Source organism: Xenopus laevis, chromosome 9_10S (genome assembly GCF_017654675.1).
Source record: "Xenopus laevis strain J_2021 chromosome 9_10S, Xenopus_laevis_v10.1, whole genome shotgun sequence".
Taxonomy (NCBI): Eukaryota; Metazoa; Chordata; class Amphibia; order Anura; family Pipidae; genus Xenopus; species Xenopus laevis.
This window is the reverse complement of record NC_054388.1, coordinates 76,817,380-76,836,476: the sequence shown is the minus strand read 5'-3', so window position 1 is coordinate 76,836,476 and position 19,097 is coordinate 76,817,380. Positions and strand designations below refer to the sequence as shown.

General features: G+C 35.8%; 2 protein-coding genes across 4 annotated transcripts; one reads left to right on the top strand and one right to left on the bottom strand.

The window, feature by feature from the left end:
* Window positions 1–438: 438 nt before the first annotated feature.
* LOC108703043 (vacuolar protein sorting-associated protein 8 homolog) lies at window positions 439–14,392 on the bottom strand. 3 transcript variants are annotated; one of them, XM_041578950.1, is made up of 7 exons: window positions 14,193–14,392; window positions 11,260–11,411; window positions 10,374–10,441; window positions 7,415–7,568; window positions 6,107–6,166; window positions 2,877–2,978; window positions 439–1,786 (listed from the first exon to the last, which is right to left on the bottom strand). In XM_041578950.1, the coding sequence occupies exons 2-7, from the start codon at window positions 11,290–11,292 to the stop codon at window positions 1,655–1,657; spliced, it is 549 nt and encodes a 182-aa protein (XP_041434884.1). In that variant the 5' UTR covers window positions 11,293–11,411; window positions 14,193–14,392; the 3' UTR covers window positions 439–1,654. The 3 variants fall into 3 exon arrangements, with proteins under 3 accessions (XP_041434884.1, XP_041434885.1, XP_041434886.1); XM_041578951.1 differs by having other exon boundaries at window positions 439–1,617; XM_041578952.1 differs by having other exon boundaries at window positions 7,415–7,523.
* Window positions 14,393–14,549: 157 nt separating this feature from the next.
* Window positions 14,550–19,097, top strand: rpe.S (ribulose-5-phosphate-3-epimerase S homeolog). Its single transcript, NM_001094495.1, is given in 6 exon segments — window positions 14,550–14,693; window positions 15,755–15,834; window positions 17,321–17,460; window positions 18,048–18,182; window positions 18,307–18,393; window positions 18,720–19,097. Coding segments are annotated over 6 exon segments (687 nt in total). The 5' UTR covers window positions 14,550–14,571; the 3' UTR covers window positions 18,843–19,097.

The following is a 19,097-nucleotide window of genomic DNA, read 5'->3' as shown; positions in this document are numbered from 1 at the left end:
CAGTTATTTAAAGAGACGTTACCGAAGCTGTCTCAACAAGAAACTGATTTTACCAGATTTTAAAAGAGACCAATTTTTCTAGGAACTGGGAAACCGGCATGCCACAGCTGCATCGCTTAGAACTTCCGGTTTCGGCAGAAGTCGGGTTAGGGAGAAGATGCGGAGTACAGAGCTGCAGAGTGAGTCGCCCTATCGCCGTTTTCCTGTAGACAGGAAGCAGTGTTTTCTAACAGTATTTTTTTAATAAAGCATTGCTATTAATAAACTTTATGCAGGGTAGATCTATTATTAGTGTGGGTAGAATGGATTTTTTTTACGGAATTTAAGACATGGTAACAAATAATGGTGGAATGTATTTCTTTGATGCAGCATCAAAGTTCCCAGAATTGCTGCTATTGCTTCCCATGTGAGTTTAGTGAAAATAACAATACACAAGAATATCACAGAATTTTTACTTTAAGGCAGATATGAATATGTCTTCATGTAAGAATCCACCAGTACTGGTATTGACACATGATTGGAAGCTGCAATGGGGTTTGGTATTCTGATAATAATTTTTTAGTAAGGAGTATACAAAGGGCAATATTCTCACTAGGTGCCCAACTAGCAATAATTGAAACAAAATACCTCTCACTAGGTGCCCCACTAGCAATAATTGACACAAAATACCTCAAAACACTGCCTACAATGTCATTATTAACTAATGTTGGGGTGTAGGTGACTAATTAATCTAAGCATAAGCAAGACTAGGGTACAATATCCTAAACCAGGGCAATAGGGCAAATTAATTAACATGGGTAATTTGTGATAAATTTCACAGATGTACTGCACCAACAGAAAACAATAAGCATTTACCAGTCTACTGGAAGTTAGAAACTGAAGCAAAGATCTAATTGGTTGCCATAGTTAGCTGTGCAGGTACAACATAGCACCTATATTATTAAATCAGCCCCAAAATGTGTCTATACATATATTGTATTGTGATATGAATATATATATGTAATCTGCTCATACACCTCACTTATGTTGGAGCAAAACAATAAGTATCAACTTGCTGTTTTGCACAAACGATTACATTCTACACCCCTTTAAGATCTCAAAATATGCACAGACGATGAAGTGACATTGAGCCAGTTCACTGAATTCATTAGGGTTAGTGAATAGCAAAAAATACCTCTGGCATGAATGAAAAATTTAGGTTACAGCTAACCTCTGTACTGTACAGGGAGATTATAGACACATATGTTGCTTCTTAGTTTGTCATACTGGAAAGGGAAGAGCAATCTTCAAATGCAATTTCATTTACAACTTACTTTAAAACACTGACAATTATAATTAACGTGTAATCTTGTTTAGTATTACACTTCTTTTCATTATAAAAAAAGACAAAAAAACAATTGGTTAGATATTCATTTTAAAAAAAACTATACAGTCCCTTAGATCAGCTCACCAGGGCCTGATTCACATTTCCCCCAGAGACTTAAAGTGGCTGCTGTTGTATTATACAAGTTGCACATCTGATATCTCCATGGTCTTAAGTTCCTCCTGTGTCTGATGATTAATCACATGTGGCTTCTCAGCGCTGTCGAGAAGAGTCACCGTGCGAGCATTAATCCACTGCAGCAATAAAGAGATAGACCAGCTCAGACTGAATCTACCCATACAATAAAAGTGACAGATGTAATCCAAGGCAATCACTTTTTACTTGCAGTAAAGTTAATAAAGTCATAGTGCAAAGGAAGCTGTTTCGGTTTAATGATATGAATTGCTCCAGATCCCTTTTCACCTGTAGACACAAAGTTGTTTAAGGAACATTTCCTTCCTGTTTATATACAATAGGCATATTGGTGTTGTGTTAATATATGACAAACATTGTCACTTTAACACCTTGGTATGCGGTGTAAAAATCAGCACACTTATAATTTTATGGTTTTAAGGAAATATTTAGATAATCCACCAAAAGTTACTGCACACTGGTGCTTTACCCCAGCTGCCTTGGCTTTCTCTTCATTAATGCATCCCCAAACAGATAAAGTTTATGAACATAATTCTCAGTGGTAGTGGAAAAAACAATAGTTGCTTGGCACTGTATAATGCGGTAGCTGTATCAAATATAAATGTGATGCTGCATTAACAGCTTTTTCTATATCTGGATGAGTGATTCTCATTAACGCTGTGGATTGGCACAAACTATAATTATATCCCCGGCACTTAAAGAAAGCAGGGAAGAATAAATCATAGCATTATACAAGTTGAGTAAACCTCTACCATTACATTTCTATTCCACGGGACAAATAGAAATCAAAGTAAGATCTGTTTGCAGCACATATAAACCTGGGAACTTTTTTTTAATATTTATTACATTTATCTGAGCTTCATATATAAGTTTTTCATAAATTTTTAACCATGCTCAGTTTTAAAAAATGAGGTCACCACAAGACCAAATTGTGTCTTTAACCCCTTTTTTCGAGGCACATACAGAACATGTTGCTACAGGAAGGTTTACCTCAATGGATCAACTGTCATCTCATTTTCAGCTATGTTGGAGGTTGCCATGGCTACTCTATTAGTCTTCTTTGCATATCTCAATGCTTATACTTTTTAGCAGCAATAATTATATAGCCCTGGATTTTAACCACTCAAGTTTTGATTAGGTCCTACCATCCAGGCCAAAATGGCAGAACGAAAGTATATCTACAGGATTATCAGCGGCAACTGAGTGAACTATGAGTGATCCCGGTTCCATTATTAAAATTGGCTTTAGTACTTTGATATTAGTAAACAACCTGAATTTGCAAATTATATGGTATTTGGATTGCTTTAAACAATTAAATGTTTATATATGCAAAGAACTGTGGAAAATAAGCAATTCTTACCAAGAGAAAATGTACAACATCCCCCCTGCAAATGCCAGCATGGGGTTTAGGGCTCCTTGCAGGATAACATAAAGTCAGCAGTGGGACGTTGGAAGGATCTATCTGTAAGAAGACACAGCAAGTGAGTAAAATATGGTTTATTACATGGGTATCAGAGAGTATATATTTACATTTTTTATTATAACTATTCTTCTTAAATTAGGAATATGTATAAGGCCTGAAAACAATGTTTTGCAAATGAATGAACTCAGCATATAATTCTTAGTCCAAGAACATGCATCCTGTTCTAAAAGTGACAAGTACGCAACAATTTATTTTCTGATTTATAAAAATTTTATTGGGTTTTCATAAACACAACCGATTATAATTCACATATTAAGTATGTCAAGATAAACATAGAAGAAGAATATACATTGCTGCAAGACTAATCAAGGAATTGAACAATTTCTTTTCCTTACAACAATTGCTTTCTTGTTGGAAAACTCATATACAAGTATTACAAATATGTATCCGGAGTGGCTGTAAACTTGCTTAATCTCCATGAAGGTGTGGCCTGTCAGGGAGTAGGCCTCTGCTATGGTTGTCAAGATCTTGGGTAAAACAACCTGTGTATAACCTATGCAATAGGTAAAACTTATGGCAGGAGTCCTGCAGCTTTAAATTAACATGTAAATACAATACTAACAATTAGGTTTGTCAATAATCAATCATTTAAAAAGTCTTTATTTTCCAATATTAGATTTAGAGAAACTGATCCTGAAATAAGTATGTTCCAGCTAAAAATTCACAAAAAAATATGAATATGTCATGTTAACCATTTCCTTGGTAATTGCTTTAAAGAGCAGTTATATGGCAAAACAACCCAAACAGCCCCCAGAAGATGTTATTTATAGCTTGTGACCCATCCCTCCTAGGAATAAGGATATGGTTAAAATAACATATAGGCAGTTGTTTATACATATTTAATTCTATTTCGGCATCAGGGTCACTTTGAATGAAAACTTTTTACCACTAGATGATTTCTATTAAGAAGTGAATTCATTTGGAAGTATAGAATACATGACTGAGGTCAAATATCCACAGATAAAGACAGGGTTTCTATTATGTTTCATGTTTGAATGAAACAGCAAAAATATGAGATGAAAATGAAAAATGTATATAAAAATTAAATGAGGCAGAAAGTAAACCATACTTAAACAGGGAATGTTTTTTTAAGAACACAACCCTAATTAATGAACACTACATACATAAATTATATATATTTATTTTCTAATTGAATATGAAAGATATGTCCCCTGTACATTTTAAATTTCTGTATACAATAATCTCCCTTTAATGGGAATGCCCCTGTGCAGTTCTGGAGTATCACACCAAGTTCAGGCAGAACTGATAAACAACATGGTGTAAAAACGCAATAACGATGTAATAAGTGTTCATATAAGCTTTGAGCTTTAGTTATTGCTTAATATTTGTTAATCAAGAAGAGGCAGTTCACACAGTTGCTGGGAGTTGCAGGTGCCTGAATAGCTTCACAGAAGTTTCACACTTTTTGTATTTAAAGGTGCCTAGCTGAACTAAAATCACAGAAAGTGCCAGGTGAGCATTTATATAGAAAGTGTGCAAATTGCAGCTAAAGAGTAACCAAAGCAAACAAACCCTAAAAACGGTAGAACATGATTTGTAGTTTGTTTTAAACCAAGCCTTGCATAAAGGTCTGTTCATACTGTTAAATGGCATGTCAACCCAAAACGAAACATTTGCATAATAAAAGATAAATATATTTCTAAGCAACTTTCCAATATACATTTATTAAACATTTTCAGCCCCCAGGACAGAGAAAAGAAAGGGACAAACACTGCATTCAATATAAAAGTAACTTAAAAAACATAGAAAAATTGTAATGCATGTATTTTGCAATGTTGCTTAGGTTTTCTTTTATTAGGCAAATTTGTATTTGTTGGGTTAACATTCTCTTTAAGCAAGGAACGTACAAAAACAGAGTGGAATGCCAGCAGAGTGCCTTTACTAGGACGGCTGATTCTGCTGTGCTACATGAGCAATGCTCGTTTGCATATATATTAATACTGAGAGAAGGTCACAGAGGGGAACTTTCTGATAACAACTTGAAAAGGAAGACACGTTTAGTAGTTCAAATCCAATTACCAATGCAGAAAAATGTTGAATGGAGTTGATTATCATCCCCCCTGCTTTACTTGCAGATGGTTGAACAGAGCTGGGTGTGTTTCCGTAGATCAAGGCATTAGTCACACAATTTCACTTTGGTAGCATTTAATAACCCATACCCACGGACTACTCACCAAAGCCAAATGAAGAATATAAATTATATGTCTGAGATTTCTACAGTGTCATAGAGTGCTTAAGTTGTAGCGAGATGCCACATCTGTTTTGCGGTGTGGAGAAAATTGTAATGAATGGGTGGAACACCCCAATCTCACAAGAGGAGTCAATCTAAATACTAATCCATCTGCAGCCCTCATTAACGCTCATTTTTAAACACTTATTTGATGGATTAGTGCAGATCTGTGGGGTCCACATTAATATCTTTAGGAGTTTGTGTTTGTTAATATATGCTCTAACCAGCACATCATTTTAAATTGCATTTTTGAAAGTGAAATATTGCAGAGTATACATTTTAAATATAATTTTGGTATAAAAGCAATGCTTGTGTAATCCACTAAGAGTTGTAAAATTTCTGGTGAGATCGCAGGAGCCATGATTAAAAGGGTTGTTGTCCTTCCAACACTTTTTCCAATTCCAATTCAGCCGTTTTCAGATAGTTTACCAGAAATAAAGGCTTTTTCCAATTACTTTCTATTTTCTATTTGTCACTGTTTTTCTAATATTGAAGTGTAAAGTTTCAGTTTTTAAGCTTCTTCTGTCTTTCTAAAGCAGCTATGGGGGGGGAGTCGCAGACAAACTAAACTGTTCTAAATTGATACATTTAGTTGATACGTTTCTTATCTTTTTCCCTGCTGAGTAGAATCGCTGAGTTTCATTAAAGGCAGCTGTTAGAATTAATACAATAGCTGCTAATTCTCCACAGATGCTGCTGCTGAGAAATGTATTGACTAAATGTTGCAAAATTGTAACAGTTTAGATACTGGTCCTTAATTACTGAGCTAGCAGACTGAAATACATATCCTTTACCTCATCGCTGCTTTTTTTTTTTTTTTTTTAAACGGAAATACATTGAATGGAAACGTAGTTACCCGTCCATAGGCAAAGGTCATCCAAACTTTTAGTGAGAGCTTCAAACCAATCACGAGAATCTAAAAAAAGATATACACAATGTTGTCTATACGTCCATTTCACTGTATATACATTTAATGCATTATACAATGCAAGTAAAAATATGTCATTTTCTCTGAAAAGGGTTACTTTGGTATGCTGACCTCTAATGGCAATAAATCCAAAGTAACAAGTAAAAAAAACCCAGTCTGAATTTAATATTACTGTCACTAATACTCTCACACTATCTTAATTTAACTGTCTTACAGAACCCATAAGTAAGGAATAGATTATTTCTTACTGTATTTACCCTGCATGGGCAGAAAGATTGTTTTAATTAAAAAAAGAAAGCATATGTTTTAGTACTATTCCAATCGATTAATATGAAGGGTCTGGAAGTTTTATAGGTTTTTTTATAGGTTTTTATAGGTGTTTTATGAATTATAAACGTCAGTTGATAATTGTTAAACAAAAAGTCATAAGTCTTAGCTTTTTAAATTGACCATGGTTAGTTAGTATGGTCTAAAGTAAAGTGACCATGTAAAGTGTCAAAAGTTAGTAAACTGTTGAACTGTTGTAGTTTTAGCTTTATCATCAGTTATTCTAAAAAGCTTAAAGGAAAACTATACCCCCAAAATGAACACTTAAGCAAAAGATAGTTCATATCATATTAAGTGGCATATTAAAGAATCTTACGAAACGGGAATATATATTTAAGTCAATATTGCCCTTTTACATCTCTTGCCTTGAGCCACCATTTCGTGATGGTCTCTGTGCTGCCTCAGAGATCACCTGACCAGAAATACTTCAACTCTAACTGTAACAGGAAGAAGTGTGGAAGCAAAAGACACAACTCTGTCTGTTAATTGGCTCATGTGACCTAACATGTATGGTTTGTTGGTATGTTTGTGAGTACAGTGAATCCTACGATCCCAGGGGGCGGCCCTTATTTTTTAAAATGGCAATTTTCTATTTATGATTACCCAATGGTACATACTACTAGAAAAGTATATTATTATGAAAATGGTTTATTTACATGAAGCAGGATTTTACATATGAGCTGTTTTATGCAATATCTTTTTATAGAGACCTACATTGTTTGGGGGGTATAGTTTTCCTTTAATATGGTGCAGCACATTAAATATTGTTTGGTCTGCTACCATAGCATTTTATTTGTTATAATGATTGATATCCTTCTGCAGAAACTACTTCACATTTTTACATCATGTCGTTTCTACTTGTCTGCTAGAAATAAAAAATGATGTAAGAGAAGAGTAAGCTTTCTGAACCTCGGTTAGAGATGACATGGCCAGCGATGAGTAGTTGGTTATAGGGTGATCACATAGCTCAGTCTTGGTGTGCAGGGGTTCAATACAGCAAACTTCTCCCTTGTATCCACTGAAAAGGCAACGAAAGTCACAGGTTTGCACTCCTATTACTCTCCTGTGTTGGCAAAAGCAGGTCAATTTTATTGATCATACAAATTGTGTACATCATTTCAAGAACACACTTTGTATGTACGTATGCATGGCTTTATTTTTAAACTGCTACACGTATACACACCATTGTGCAATTTTACAGAGCAGAAAAGTAAACACTTGGAGGACTAGAATAATAATAAATAATACACAAGTAACACTAACAAGCATTGTAATAAATAAGACTAAATATACAGAGATTAACCACTATGTGCTAAAAGAAAGAGTAAGATGAAGCCCCAGCCAATCAACCTTCCCTACATCTCTCAAACTACAAAGATAAATATTATGCAACATTTACAATGAAAATCAGACTATATGCCATTCATATTGCTCTTCTGTAACTATACCATTGTAATATTGTCATTGTGCTTGTAACTATTGTTTCACTATGGAGATGTCATTGCACAAATAGAAATAATTAAAAAAAAAGAAAGTATGTACTATATACTGCAACACTTCAGTAATTTAAATTAAATTTTAGTTTTAAGGCTATGCAACTGTTTCAAACTGTTAATATAAAGAATAATGGAAGAACAGTGTCACCTGCTGTTCACTTTTTAAACTGAACAGTATGGAAGAGTTGTTCTGCTAATATAATTAATTTTCTAGCAGTTTAACTGTACAGTTGGGGAGAACATGTATAGAAAGAAAACAAAATTCTTCTGATAATAAAACTGCCGAGGTAAGCTATTAGTCATCTGATGTTTCTGGTCTCCCCTCATCTTTTCTGTACAGACTGTGCCGTTGAAATACTGAAATGGAAAGGTGAATAATTGTCAAATGTAAATCACAAGTATGCTTTCAAAAGCACAATGAGCAATTCTATATTTATTTTTATTGAAAGTTTTTATGTCCTTTGAGTGCTGATTATTGAAAATTCTCAGGACTACTGAATGCCCATTCAGCTGGATTTCACATTGCAAATACATCTGCATTGCACATTCAAATTACTCTTTTAAAAGATGCATCACTACAAGGGACTGTAAGACACATTTCTAGGAAAAGTATACAGCATTAGATGTAATTTTTGGAGCACAGTGGGTTTTGAGTGTGCCAGAGATGGGGGGCAGAGATTGGTCTGTTATGCATATGCTGCAGGTTGCCCAGGTCAAATTTGACTTTTTGAACCTGGATATAAGTAAAATATAAGGATGTGCTTGTGTAAATGTCAGATAATAACAACACCCTAATAGAAGGTGGGGACATAAAAAAGAACCGCTGCTACTTTGAAAACCAACAAAAAAACCCCACCAAATAAAAACATCATAACTGACCCCCATAATAAGATATCAAACATATTAAATAGACTTATTAGTCTATTTAAGTACACCTTTTGATATGGTGAGAGAGGTATCTATAGGTCATCCAAGTAATCACTGGTAAGATTAGAAAAGGCACTAACTTAAATGTCAGCTCGAATACGGATCCGCCACGGTCATTGCAGACTGTTAGAGTTGGGTCATCTGTGACCCAAGCACAATAGCAGACACCATAGAGCAGCTTATTTATAAACACTGGACTAATTTGGGTCTGGCCAGTAACCCATGGCAACCAATCAAAATTTTACTTTCATTGTTTAACCTGCAGCTGGCTGAAAAAAAATCACTGATAGGTTGTTATGGGTTGCTGCACATAGCATGAGCCCCATGTGTTATCACCCATCTTAACACTTTGCCTAGTGTAAGCAAAATAATGACAAGCCAAAGAGTACATGTTACGAATATACACTGACCACCTTACTTTTCCTGAATTACAAAGCTGGATAACAACATATACATTATAAAACCTTTGGACTGACCATGTATTGGGCTGTAGGAGAGGTTATTACTCCAAAACAATAATGCTAGCATCTGGTACCTGTGAGGAATCTAACTCTTGTCTGTTTGTTGAACCATACCTGCACTGTTCTCCTGAGCCCTAAGAGTCAGTGTGGGTTTCTTATTATGATGGACTTTATTAACATGTATTTATATAGCGCCAACATATTGCGTAGCACTGTAAAGTAAATGTGATTATACAACTACATCACATGAATTACATACATAGAATATATGGAGTAACAAACATCACAATCAATACAGGTACAAAAAGGTGAGAAAGCCCTATGCATAGGCATACAGTCTAAAGGGAAGGGAGTAATACACAAGGTGTTTTATGCTATTTCTCTGCTGCTGTCTTGCCCCTCCTTCCTTATTAACTTCAACTGTTGCCCCTTTTATAAGCCTGTTACAAGCAACTCCCATTTGCTTGATCATTAAGCTCCCCAGCCAGATCTACCCTGCGATTCCATGCCTTGTTCCTTGTCCTCTCCCTGTTCCTGTACCCTTGTCCATGGTTCCCTTCCTGCTTCGTGTGGATTCCCTGGTACTGACCTCAGCCTGCTTTCTGGACATTCTCATTAACCCCTTGCTACTTCATGTGGATCTCCTGTTATTGACCTTGGATTGCTCTCTGGACTTTCCCTCTGGATTTCTGCCTGTCTCAACCTCAGTTTGTTTATCGGACCTTCGCAGTAAGCTGCCTGTCCCAATGTTTGGACTGGACTTTGTTTTGCCTGCCGGTATCCCAGGTTTATTGTCTGGTTACTGTTTTGCAACTTGTTTATTTAAATCTTTACTTTTTCATGGCATCCAAATTCCATTCTCCTATTTATGGTAATACCCCGGGTTATCGAGTATACCAATTCCCTTCTTCCTATCTGTCCTCAGTGACAGAACGTGACAGTACCTTTCTCATTAGCATAAGCAGAACCTACAAAATACCAAACTCATTCAAGATGCTCTCAAGTGTAGGTGGTGTGTCCGCTTCGCGAATGTTAAACTCCTTGTCATCTATCTGAGGGGACAAAAAAAACAACATACATTTAGATGATCATTGCGAGGAAAAAACTTGCAATTCACACATTTTATTAGTATTTACAAAATTTCTTCTAATAACAACCTTTTCAGTGTGAGAAATTCATATGTAATCAAACTCTGACATGTTTTGTGCTAAGAAAAATTATTTACCAACTCATTCATCCACATTACTTCCTAACCTTGGTTATCTCCTGGCCAGATCAGTCAAAGTTTTTATGTCATAGCAATTGTTCATTTAGCCTGTGGAACTTTGACTGCATGTATTGATTTAAATGCCTTCTCTAGTGCTATAGTATTAGGACAGGCAGCGTGTCACAACTTTCTCAGGCAACCGAAAGACAAGAAAATATTATTCTACATAAAGTATAGAGGAAAATTCCATATAAGTGTTATTGTATTTCCCAAATTAAAATGACCACCCCCTGCTGCTTATACACTGGTGCAATTTGAAGTGCAGAAAGCTATACTGAATGGAAAACTTAAATACGTCAAGCAACAACTACACCCTATATACAATGCGCTTTTTTTTTTTAATTTGAATATGCAGTGTATTTGAAGCACACACCAATATACAATGCATTTGCCATTCTGTATTTTGGCACATATTGCAGCATAATCCCGCTTTGATTGGCCTGACACTTTGAAACAGCAGAAACTACTATGTGTTTTTTTTTTTTGCTATGAGAATTTAATCCAAATGAAGCTGCATTAAAATGACATGTAATTTTGTGATACCAGTAGTTGCATACAGTTTTTTAACTTTTAACTAAAACAGGACACATGGAAGAGACTTACCTGGTCTGGTTTTGCCTCCACCTCCTTGTACATATCTAGGGAACCAAACGACTCTGAGATCTATTTAGATCATCTGCCATGCTACCAATTTATCCACTAGATTGGCTAGCAAGCATCCCAGGCTACATCTTCCTCTCCTAGTTCAGACTCCACTGAAAAACAAATGTAGAAAAGAAGTGAACTTTAAGTCAGGTTCAAGTTTCAGGAATACTAACTGAATAATACTGATACAGATAGTTTTTAGGGCGACACGCTAAAGATGTTTGAAAGCAAAAATGTATAGGTTATTGGATACATAATTGGCCGCAATGGCCTTGGAAAGGGAAGCAACTAGATAGCAAAAGTCATTAGAACTTCTATTTAGAAACTGTTGAAGACTGCACATTTATCAGCATTTTACAAAAACTTATTAGTAGACTATTTCTCCTACCACTAACATCACCAAAGATGAAAGCAGACAAGAAAATGTTTCTGCAGACTTCAGGTACTAGAGGATAATTTTTAAAAATATAAACCTTAAAACAAATGAATGTAAAATTGATCAGAGCGCTCTTCTAGGCACTTTTGCATCAATTAAGCTATATATAAACTGTTGATATAGTGATTTTTTTTTAACAGCAGTGCCACCTGGTTGGCCTTCTGTCTGCACAGTTGGAAAAACATATTCAAAAGTAAAACAAAGAGCTTTTCTGATGCTGCTTTGCACAGGAAAACAAGAAATTCATCTTTGTTTTCCGACTCCTTTCCAAATCAGTGAAACAACCTTGATTTCCTAATGATCATGCTCTCCCTGACTAAACAGCAGGATAACTGACCAGCAGGTGTCTCTGTTGTTACAAAATTAATTATATTAGCAGATAATAATCAGCCTAATAGCTTCGAAACAAAAAGAATTGCTAACGTGCTTGGAAGAGTTCTCTAAGCAATTTTACATTTATTTCTCATGGAATAGATTTCCTTTAATGAATCAGTATGATAACCAGTGAGAAAACTTTTTTTGACAAACATTCTCCAAAAAAAAAATCAATTTTAAATGTAGAAAATGAACATCTGCCATTCTCTTCTTCCATTAAAAAATGGATTGTGAACTAAGATTTCATATTAGTGGGATGGGGGAAACATTATCTTGGATTTTGAAGATTACATGTTGCCCTTCAAACCTTATTATGATTTATATAGTAAAGCTTCATGTGAATGAAGCCTGTGTGATTACTGTCTAGAAGAAGAAAATATAAATCAACTGAACTGTACCATCAAGGCATCTAGCTGTGGCCACAGCAAGACAAACAGCAACACTAGGACTTAAAAGCGTTGTTCACCTTTGAGATAACGTTTCGTATGATGTGGGGAGTGATATTCTGAAACAATTTGCAATTTGTTCTCATTTTTTATTATTTGTGGTTTTTGAGTTATTTAGCTTTTTATTCAGCAGCTCTTCAATTTGCATCTTAAGCAATCTGGTAACTAGGGTCCAAATTACCATAGCAACCATGCATTGATTTGAATAAGAGACTGGAATATGAATAGGAGAGAGACTAAATAGAAAGAGGAGTAATACAAAGTAACAATACATTTGTAGTCTAACAGAGCATTTGATTTTTAGAAGGGAGTCAGCGACGCTCATTTGAAAGCTGCAAAGTGTCAGAAGAAAAAGGCAAATAACTATAAAACAATAAAAAATAAATAATGAAAACAAATAGAAATGTTTCTTAGAATTGACTGTTCTAGAACATAATAAAAGTTACATTAAAGGTGAACCAACCCTTTAACATTATTTATTTTTTTATTAAAACATGAGAAGCTGTATTTAAACAACTAATATACTTCTGGTCAATTTTCCAACTCTACAGTTGGGGTAAACATGTTCAGAAACAACAGTAGAGTTCTCTGCTTTCCTTGTTGACATATTCTTCCCAACTGTACAGTAAGATAACGGACCATCAGGTGTTGATGTTGTTACAAAATTATGTTTTCAGTCTAAAAACAACTTAATAGAGTAATGCAAATTGCAAAAAGTTTTTTTTTGTGAATTTTACATTAATTTTTAAGTTTTACATTTCCTTTAAGCAGAAGTATCAATGTCATGAAATTAGCTACTTTACTGACAAGCTTTATGACAAAAGTGTAAAACACTGGGGGTGCAAATTATTAGGAACCCTCCCCACAACAACAGATGAAATTGCACTGCAATGCAAGTCTTTCATTCTCATAAGTATGCGAGCAAAACAAAAGATAAAGAGCACATGAGATCTATCAATAATCACAAGTTCTGAACAGAACAAAAAATGACAGACAAATGACTTCTGAAACCGTTGATGTGAGATAGTGATTTGCAGTTATTTACAGATCCAAATTTAAAGAACAGCTAAATGCAAAACTCCCAGTTACGCCCACAACCAAGCAGCTCAGAGTGGAAGATGTGGGCTTCTTTGGAATAAAAATAACAATTAAAGTGGAGCCACACAAATCCTCAATGTTTTGGATGCAGAATGTAAAGGTGCATAATTAAAAAATACATCAAGTTAAATTAATGCCAATTTTTTTATTTAGTTACTTTACTATTTAATATAAAGATTATATGTATTTATTATATTATATATATTTACTACAGTAATATAAAAATGTAATGACAAACATGAAACCATGATCTGCCTCAGAGCACACCAGAACACCAACATTATTCCAATCACAGACAGTGATGTAAGAATTGAAAGTCTAGATCTAGAGGGAAGTTACACTGCTTTGGTCACTATGAACTGGCAACTGGACATGAATAGGATAAAAGCCACACAGGTCGAAAATAAGAATTCTACAGGTACAGCTATGAGATTATTGTTGTAACATGGTTGGGACAGGCCCTAACAATTAATATATTAGGTATTCACCAGGACAGCCTAACAACTACCAGCCCGAATTCAGATTGCACCACTTACTGTTCCCCAGGATAGGGATGGAGCTCTCCTTTAGCACATCAGGCGCTGACAACTACTTGGGGAGGAGCAAGTACTTTTCCGCTTCCGACTCCAAAGTGTTTGCGTTCCAAACCTCGTATTCGTAGCAATGGAGAATTAATCCGTAGTTTATCCATAAATATATTAGTTAGTTATTTTATTGCAATACACCATCCGCTAATTAAAGGGCGAGAAGACAATATATGAACTTGAACTAATACGTATTCAATCGCAGAAGAAATGCCACTAGTAAACATGGCGAAAGTATAACACGATAAACTTCTTCCATAACTTCCTGCATTGGTGATGACACTTCCTGTGTTCGCCGGAGTCCCAATACGTGAACCACGCTTTTACAGTCATGTCGTCTGGGTGCAAGATCGGTCCTTCCATCCTGAATAGCGATCTGTCTCGTCTGGCGGCGGAATGCGATCGCATGTTGCAGAGTGGTGCAGATTATCTACATCTGGATGTAATGGACGGGTGAGAAACCTTGCTGCTAATGTACTGGCACTCGAATAATAGTGCGCTATCCAGTGACTCTGCTTCTCTGACCTCATCGGGCAGCGCTTCAGTCAGTTTATACATGGGGCAGATTTCAACATTTTCAAAAAAACATAGCTATGAATTTTTGCACAGAAGGCAGCAGTTCAGCCTATTCTCCATTGGCATTTTTACGCCAAGTGTACCTAGGAATCGCACAAACACGGGGGTCATTTATCAACACTGGGCAAATTTGCCCATGGGCAGTAGCCCATGGCAACCAATCAAATTGCTGCATTCATTGTTCTACTTGCAGCTGGCTTTAAAAAGCTAATCACTGATTGGTTGCAATAGGTAACAGCCCATGGGCAAATTTGCCCAGTGTTGATAAATGAGCCTCACTGAGTTGTTAAAGGAAATCTACAGTCTTAATAAATGTGAGACTTAAATGCATTCTCAAGCTGTGTATAGGTGGGCTGTGTGCTTTAGCCCAGTGGTCTTTCATATCGCCATGCCACGTGGTGCCAAAATACATGCAGCACAGCTTAGATCAATTGGAACATGACATTTACAGTCCTTGACAGCTGGCACTATAGATTTTACAATCAATACAAGGTAAGGCATTAAACATGCCAGTATTGGATAGCACTATATTTCACTTACCTTTTTATTATTAATATATGAACTCGAACAACTTTTTAACCTCTAAAGCAAAAGATTGTTTTTACGTTATTGTGGCATGGAGAACCTATGGTTTATGCAGTAGTCTTTAGCTAGGGAATATCCTGGTATCCCCATAAGCCTATATATAGAAGGAAGCCATATTTATGGATTCCATCTTAGTTTGCTGGGAAGTAATAAAGCAAACATGGTTTCTGCACACTACACATTTTTAGCAGCTACCAAACTGTATAGTCAAAACTCATTTGCAAAATTTTTTACATCAGATAGGGTAATGTTAATTGGCTTAGTGGGAAGTGCTCTGTTCTTGGCCAATGTGACTTCTGCTCACTTTGCTAAACTTGTTTTGTTTTCTAATTTTTTGTTAATTCTGTTTATAGGCATTTTGTTCCTAATATCACTTTTGGTCATCCTGTCGTAGAATGTCTGCGGAAGCAACTTGGCAGTAACCCATTCTTTGGTAAGGATTGCCCAAGAGTATTTTGGCAATGCCAAATTGTTATTAGCTGCCAAATGAAACTATATGTGAACAAACATTTGTCTCATTTCTTGCTCAGTTCACATCTGTTTTTTTAGATTAGCACTAAGAATTCAGTAGAATCTTTAAAGTGGAACTTGAAAATGAAATTTTAATATAAGCTTCCTCATACTGAAGTAAGAAACTTTCTAAATACAATAAATTAAAAATTCTGCATTGTTTCTGAAATAATCAAGTTTATAGTCACTATTCCTCTCTCAGTATCAGTTTTTCTTCATCTGTCTTCATGCAACAGCTGGGTGTCAGATGAATGATCTAATATATCTTATAGAGGGGCTTCTTTTCCTAGCAGATGTATTGGAGCTCCAGTACTGATTCCAGTACAAATAAAATCTAACAAAATAACTGCCTTTTGCATAAATTCTGCATGTAGAGAGACACAATGTCTGGTGATTTTAATAGAGTGAGCTCTAATGCCTCTTCTAGGCAAAAGGAACCACCCCCCTATAAGATATATTGGATCATTCATCTGAGACCCAACTCCCGAATGAAGACAGAATGAGGAGAAACAGATGCTGAGAGAAGAATAGTAAAGATAAACTTGATTATTTCAGGTATAGAATTTTAATTGCTTGTACTTAGAGAGTTTAATTCAGTATGCTGAAGCTAATATAAAATTTTCATTTTCGCGATAGTTCCCCTTCAAAAAATGCTTGGCATGATGCAAAGCTAAATAATTGATTTAGTGCACTCTTAATATTGGGTATGTAGGGTATGTTTCCTTTTTGCAGTGTTTGCTTTATTGTTTACATGTTCTGCTGCTGGTTCCTAAAAAGATCTATCAAACGAACTACAGCCTATCTATTTTAGCAATGTAATTTTCCTGTATGCACCTCAAGTAGTCAGTGCTAATGTACATTTATTGATGTCCAATGTAGCACATGGCCAATCTGTTTCTATGCAGAATGGGAAGGAAATCTTGTGAAATATTATTCAACCCTTGTTACGCAAAGGAAGTTGGGCCATTGACATGGCATGTTACATTTACTTTGCTAATACTAAAGAAAATGTAAACTCTTAAAACAGATAAATGTAGAATTGGTCAGCGTGCTCTTCTAAGCACTTTTGAAATTACATTTTTTCTAGATTCCAAGATATTAGCATTTTTTTACATTGCTAATATAATTAAATTAAACCAACAGCATCACCTGCTGGTTTGTTCTGACAGCTTTTGCGAGAACATTTCAGAAGAAGAAGAGAATACTTGATGTTAAACACCAGAAAAAAGTAATCTGATTTTTCTCTGGTTATTTCTAAGCAACATCAGGAGCAGGGGACTATAGGTGATTTTAGAAAAGGGTAATTTTAATAAAACTGCATCCATTCTAATAAACCTACCAATAATTCTGTCTGCGCCTTGTTGTGCCTCTAGCAATAAGAACTCTCTTAACTGTGTATCTCCCAACAGATATGCACATGATGGTTGCTCAACCAGAGCAGTGGGTGAAACCAATGGCAACTGCTGGTGCTAATCAGTATACGTTTCACCTGGAGGCCACAAATAACACTGGGGCCCTAATCAAAGACATTCGAGAGAGTGGCATGAAGGTCAGTGGAGGGGTAAAGCTTCATAGTGCAATGTAGTAGTTGAGGAATTCTGAGTTGTGCCTTCTGTTGAATCAGACCCATCACTTGGTATTTTGCTATACACTACAGCCTGCTTTGGAAGAAAAAGAAATGTTCCTTATAAAATGGAAACAAAATACACGAAGATCTGCTTACGGAGTTGCATTGTAGGTGCAGCCATTCTTAGTGAGTTTTGCAGGTTGAAGATACATGAACTACAGTCTACAAAAGTTTTCACACTCATTGGTTCGACACCTCTTTTGTTCTGATACAAACATCTGAAGTTTTAAAGGTTGCCTGACCCTATATAAAATCATTGTTCAGCTTAAACGTGTTTCATTTAAATAAAGTAATAGAATTGACACGAATTGTACTGCCTAACCGGATATTTTATATACAGTAAATATAATCTTTATTGATTTAATGACTTGTAACTGCATATTTACTTAAATATTTCAATACAAATAATGAAAAAGAAAATGGAAACGGCTCAAATAAAATAATTTTTTTAAAAAAATACACACGCTTTAAGTCTTCTTCTTAAGTCTATTTCCCCTATTATCTTCCAGGTGGGGCTGGCTATTAAGCCAAATACTACAGTGGAGTACCTTGCACCATGGGCCAACCAAATAGATATGGCTCTGGTTATGACTGTGGAACCTGGCTTTGGTGGGCAGAAGTTCATGGAAGATATGATGCCAAAGGTAATAGAGCTATATTATGCAAATTGTAGAATACCATCACGTTTGTATCTCCTCTGGGACCAACATAACCATTTGGGGGCATGTAGGCTTTTTCAATGGATTAATATTTCTCTCTGCTTTGCAGGTGCATTGGCTTAGGTCACAGTTCCCTTCTTTGGATATTGAAGTTGATGGGGGTGTGGGACCAGACAACATTCACAGATGTGCTGAGGTGAGACAAAAACGCTGCACATGCCCATAATAAGCTTCTCTAGGTGTTGGCCAATTTGGTTGTGTGTTTATAAACCTTATATGTCTGTTGCATAATTGTAATGTGAATTACTGTGGGTTGGGACCACCAATATTAGTACAAAACTGTCCCTACTGATGTCTGATGTTGGCTTTGCAAACACCATTTGTGTAACATTTCCTTAGCTCATGTGTAGCTAAGCCTAAGCTAAAGAAGTGGCTTATGGCAGTGTAGTGCAGCCTGTAACGGTTTCCTACAACCCGAATTACGTGGATTTATTTGGAGTCATTATTATGTTTATATTACAGGCTGGTGCAAATATGATTGTGTCTGGCAGTGCAATTATGAAGAGTGAAGACCCGCGTTCAGTGATTAACTTACTTCGTACTGCATGCTGTGAAGCTGCCCAAAAACGCTCATTAGATCGGTGAAGATGGGAAAGAATGGATGTTCTGGTCCAGACAATTTCCAGATTCAGCTGAACTGAGGAGGAGGCTGGGGCCAAAAATCAGGATGGCACTGTACTGGCCTTTGAGGCTGTAACAAAAATATTCCATGAAGACTCTGATAAAGACAATATTACAGTTTTTTTTTTTGTTTTTTTAACTCTTGTCAGTGGTTGACAAATCAGCAAAGTAGTCATTATTCTTTGGGAAAGGATAATAAATGTTCCATAGTTATCATCA